The following is a 4,717-nucleotide window of genomic DNA, read 5'->3' on the forward strand; positions in this document are numbered from 1 at the left end:
CTGTATACTTACTTCGATGTTATTCGTTTCTCTCTCAGGGTAAGCAACGAATATAATAAGGGTGGGGTTTAGATTCTATACTTTTATGGTTTATAAAATGACGCTTCCTTTGCTTTCGTTCATAGCCTAGAGGCGAATGAACTGAAAAGTTTAAAACCTCTATAATTCATCACGTTCGTTCGTTTCGTTCATAGAGACGAATGAACTCTCTGAGTTTAAAGTCTCTTTAATTCAATACCGTTACCGTTTCGTTCATTTCTTACTCTACTCTCGCACCGTGAGGACTCGTTTGTTTGGAACAAAGCAGACAGCTCGTTAGTCTTTCGGTGGTAAGGTACCACGAAAGCAGCTCGGATAAGCCCACCAGCCGCAGGAAGTGTGGAGAAGCCACATCGCTATCGACCGGGAACTTTGCGTAAAATTCGTCGCTATCAGAAGTCGCTGATCCGCAAGCTACCTTTGCAGCATTTGGTTCGTGGAATTGCTCAGGATTTCAAAACCGACTTGCGCTTCCAAAGTTCCGCGGTTATGACGCTGCAGGAGTCCTATTCAAAGATACCAATTTGTGTGCTATCCATGCAAAACGCGTCACATCATGCCCAAGGACATCCAGCTGGCCCATCGTATCCGAGGAGAGCGTGCTATATTAGCTTAGCATATAATCAACGGCCCTTTTCAGGGCTCCAAATTTGATGGATTAGAGTTCAGAAAAGTTTTTTGCAGGCCAAACTGAAACGAGAATTTTCGTTTGGATGCCATACAGCATCGAGAAAATTCCGGAAAGATCTGCCAGTTCCCTGGGAATTGAAAAATACATTCATGCGAAAGAGTTTATTTTAATGTTTTCTAACCATATAACACAGCGACCAAATACATTTGATTTCGTAATTTTTCAATCAAGTGTAATTAGCTGGAAAGCTTCGGAAGATTATTCTTTCCCATCAGTAGGATATTTTCGTATCTAATATTGTATGCGCGCGCAACGGAAAATGTTTCGTATCGCGAAAATTATATAATTTTCAATCGATTATTGCTCAGTCGCCGAAATTTTCATACTCAGAGTTTGTTCTCCTCTAGTTTGCCTTCCAAATTGCCATCGTAAACCACACCTTCTCTCGATTCAATCACGCACGAAAAGCATACTTAAATGATATTCTGGTGGTGAAACCCATTCATTTTTCGTGAGGCGTCGTGCACAAATTACGTAACGCGATAAGAGGGGAGGGGGTAGATGTTGCGTTACTTTCTGTTTATTAGAGATAGGAAATTGCGTTACGTAAGGGGGAGGGGGAGGTGGTTCAAGATCCGGATTTTTAGCGTTACGTAATTTGTGCACGACGCCTGAGGACATCGACAAGACAACATCGTTACTGAACGAGCTGAACGGCGAGGGATCGAGGGATTCATTACCTGGCCTGACCTGACCTGAAATGCAATCAGTTTGTTTTAACTGTGAGGGAGCGCAGAAAAGCCGATCGATCAGAAGGAGAAGAGAAGGTGACCAAGAGAGCATCGAAATACGGTTCCTCGGGAAGACATTGAAGCAGCCGCCACACACACACACATACACGCGCGCAACTCTTTTCGTTTGCTGGTTATCGAGAAGAAACCTGGAAAGAAATGATCGTTGCTGAAAAATAATCTGCCAGTTCCCCTTGGAATTGAAAATTACATTCAAGCGAGTTTATTTTAATTTTTTCTATCCATATAATACTGCGACCACATACATTTGGTTTTGTGGTTTGTCAATCAAGTGCAGTTAACAGGAAAGCTTCTGAAGATTATTCTTCAGAACAAGGTTTTTTGTATCCAATATTGGATGCATACAACCTTGAGCCTCCAACGTAATGCTCTCGTTTTTGAAGCCACCCAAATATTTATTTATTCATTCATTCAGGATGGATTTAGATTCAACTTCAAACAAATGATCCCTAAATCAACGATAGTCCTACGTCACCCTTGCGGTTATACCATAGATATAACCCACTTCCTGTTTTTTTCTCTTTAAGATGGCCTAAACTTTATTAGCGAGGTAAAAGGATATATTTCCGTAGTGAACAAATTCAATCTCGAAGCACCCTGTATTGTTGAAGAGATATATTTTCATTACATAGAATCAAATGTATACTTTCTATATTAAATTATTTCTCATCATCATCCGTGGTCTCAATGAATCTTAACAATGTACAAATTAGATAAAACAGAAATTGAGTTCATAAGGACAAAGGTTTTACTCATGAATAAGAAGATACTCTCTTAAAAACGCGCTGGAGAGCTCATACTCCAACACAATGCCTTCAGCAAGAGATTCTGAAATAATTTTGAACTTATAACACATATCGAGATTTACTTTTTTCACTCAAGTTTTCACATACGCTAAGTGTAGTATGAAATGGATTACAATACTACCTGTACAATTTCAATTCAATGTACTAATGGCTGTGTTTACAGTTTTCGAATCGTTCGTATTATCAGCACTCCCCAGTTGTACTAAAAATGAACCAGACGATAAAGACCAAATTGAGAACTTTGATATGAGCTTAGTGCAATTTGTGCCGGCCTGTAGTTTAAGTTGAAGATGCAGTTACTTAAGAAACTAATTATATCGGCCCTAGCGATCATATGCATCATACCTACTGTGTGCTTTGCCTGTGAACCACCCGCTTCATCCCACTCGAACAAAGCAAGATATGATTACTTCCGTATTTACCGATTGTTCCTGGAAACGGAAGTGCAAGTGAATCTGATGCAACAGATGGAAAATCGAAGCGACAGTTATACCTTTATGGGTCATGCTCGCCATGCAAACCAGAATTTAACCATAATGGTTGCTCCCCAGAAAATTGCGGAAATCACAGACCTGTTGGAACGATATAGTATTCAAGGATCAGTGCTGGTATTTGATGTTTGAATTATGAAACATTGGCATTAATATAACCATCTCTTCACGTTATAGTTGTATAACATTCAGGATATCATCGAGAAAGAGCTACCCACCATCAAGCCCAAGGGAACGGATCCGAGCCAGTTTGACTGGAAACACTACTTCCAATTGGACACTATCCACAAATGGCTTGACCTTCAAGCCTCCAAATATCCTTTCTTGACGGTCATTCCCTTACAAGCGAGTTATCAGCGGAACTTGATCAAAGGAGTCAAATTATCTAAGAAAGCTGGCAATAGCGCAGTTTTCGTTGAGTGTGGAATTCACGCTCGCGAATGGATTTCGCCCGCCGTTTGCACCTACATATTGAACCAGTTACTCGTTTCTGAGGCCCCTGAAGTGCGTGACCTGGCGGATAACTTCGATTGGTTCTTCTTCCCGGTGGTTAACCCCGATGGATATAAGTACACCTTCGAATCGGATCGCCTCTGGCGCAAAAATCGTAAACCATATGGTCTCTGCCGGGGTGTCGATTTGAATCGCAACTTCGAAAGCGATTGGAACGGGATCGGTGCCAGCTCGGATCCGTGTGCGTATGACTTTGCAGGAGCTTCGGCAGCAAGCGAACCGGAAACGCAGGTGCTCCAACAGTTCCTGAAGGAGAATGCGAAATCGAGTCGGATTAAGACCTACTTCTCGATGCATTCCTTCTCCCAGCTGATAATGTTTCCCTATGGTTATACGAAGGATAGGGTGCCGAACTACGAGGATTTGAAGCAGATTGGCGAACTAGGTTCCCAAGCCATAAGGAATACCCACGGGAAGGAATATGTGTCGGGTGCTATGATTGAAACTATATATCCATCGTCTGGGGACAGTGTAGACTGGGCCTACAGTGAGTGTGACGTTCCGATTGCTTTCACGTTTGAGTTGAGAGGACCTCCGGACAGTACGAATATGTTCATTCTTCCTGCCGAAGAGATTATACCCACAGGGGAGGAAACGTTGGCGGCTTATGTTGCTATGTTGCAGTCAGCTAGGAACTTAGGATACTATTCCACAATCGAACAGAAAGGTGAATTGTAGTTCGAAAATGAAAGTAAAATAAATGATTTAGTTTTTTTGAGAATTTATATGTTCTAATATAGAATTTCATTCACTCTACTTATTTAGTGGCGCATAAGTCACGCAACGCTCTCTGAAGGAAAAAAATATAGGAGATAGTGTTCAAGACACGACTGCATTGTTGACGTAGAATTACGCTGTAGTTTAATTCAAGTCGCTTGTTTATAACTGCGGATATTATTTTATAATGCTACGAAAATTTTTAAATAACCATTCTACCAGGTTGGTCGCCCTGAAATGTTTTTTTTTTCATTGTAGAATCATTTGACGATAATTGTTTAATGATTCAATCTTGTGTTTGTAGAACAATACATGCTCGAGATAAGCGCAGCTGTCATCTGTAGTGGAAAAAGTTTTGCTACTGGAAAGCGAAACCAAATCATAAACAAAATTTCAGAACGACATTTACATTCTTGATGACTAAATAAACGACATAAACTCTATCTGTTAATCTCAACAACCTCGAAAAGAGTAGCACTGCTTCATTATAATCAAGATTAGCGCAAATGCAATCCTAGTTGAAAGCAGTTTTGCGACTGGCACGCGAGTCCAAATAAATTAATAACTTAATATAACTTATTGAATAACTTGGTATTCCCCCAATAATTTCGGGTGTACAATCTTAATACCTGCTTCACCATACCGTCAGTTCAATGACAGAAAACAAGCAATGTTAACTGCTTGAAACAAGGCTGAATATTTGCATCA

At 40.6% G+C, this 4,717-nt stretch overlaps 1 protein-coding gene across 1 annotated transcript; it reads left to right on the forward strand.

Moving 5' to 3' along the window:
* The first annotated feature begins 2,472 nt into the window (after positions 1 to 2,472).
* On the forward strand, positions 2,473 to 4,034 carry LOC129776312 (zinc carboxypeptidase-like). Its single transcript, XM_055781889.1, has 2 exons — positions 2,473 to 2,896; positions 2,957 to 4,034. The coding sequence occupies exons 1-2, from the start codon at positions 2,579 to 2,581 to the stop codon at positions 3,968 to 3,970; spliced, it is 1,332 nt and encodes a 443-aa protein (XP_055637864.1). The 5' UTR covers positions 2,473 to 2,578; the 3' UTR covers positions 3,971 to 4,034.
* The last annotated feature ends 683 nt before the right edge of the window (positions 4,035 to 4,717 follow it).

The sequence above is a fragment of the Toxorhynchites rutilus genome, chromosome 1 (assembly GCF_029784135.1).
Source record: "Toxorhynchites rutilus septentrionalis strain SRP chromosome 1, ASM2978413v1, whole genome shotgun sequence".
Lineage (NCBI taxonomy): Eukaryota > Metazoa > Arthropoda > Insecta > Diptera > Culicidae > Toxorhynchites > Toxorhynchites rutilus.

Coding starts and splice junctions, on each gene's coding strand:
- LOC129776312 (XM_055781889.1), top strand. CDS start 2,579: ATGCAGTTACTTAAGAAACTAATTATATCGGCCCTAGCGATCATATGC. Junction 2,897..2,956: donor GTATTCAAGGATCAGTGCTG/GTATTTGATGTT, acceptor TTCACGTTATAG/TTGTATAACATTCAGGATAT.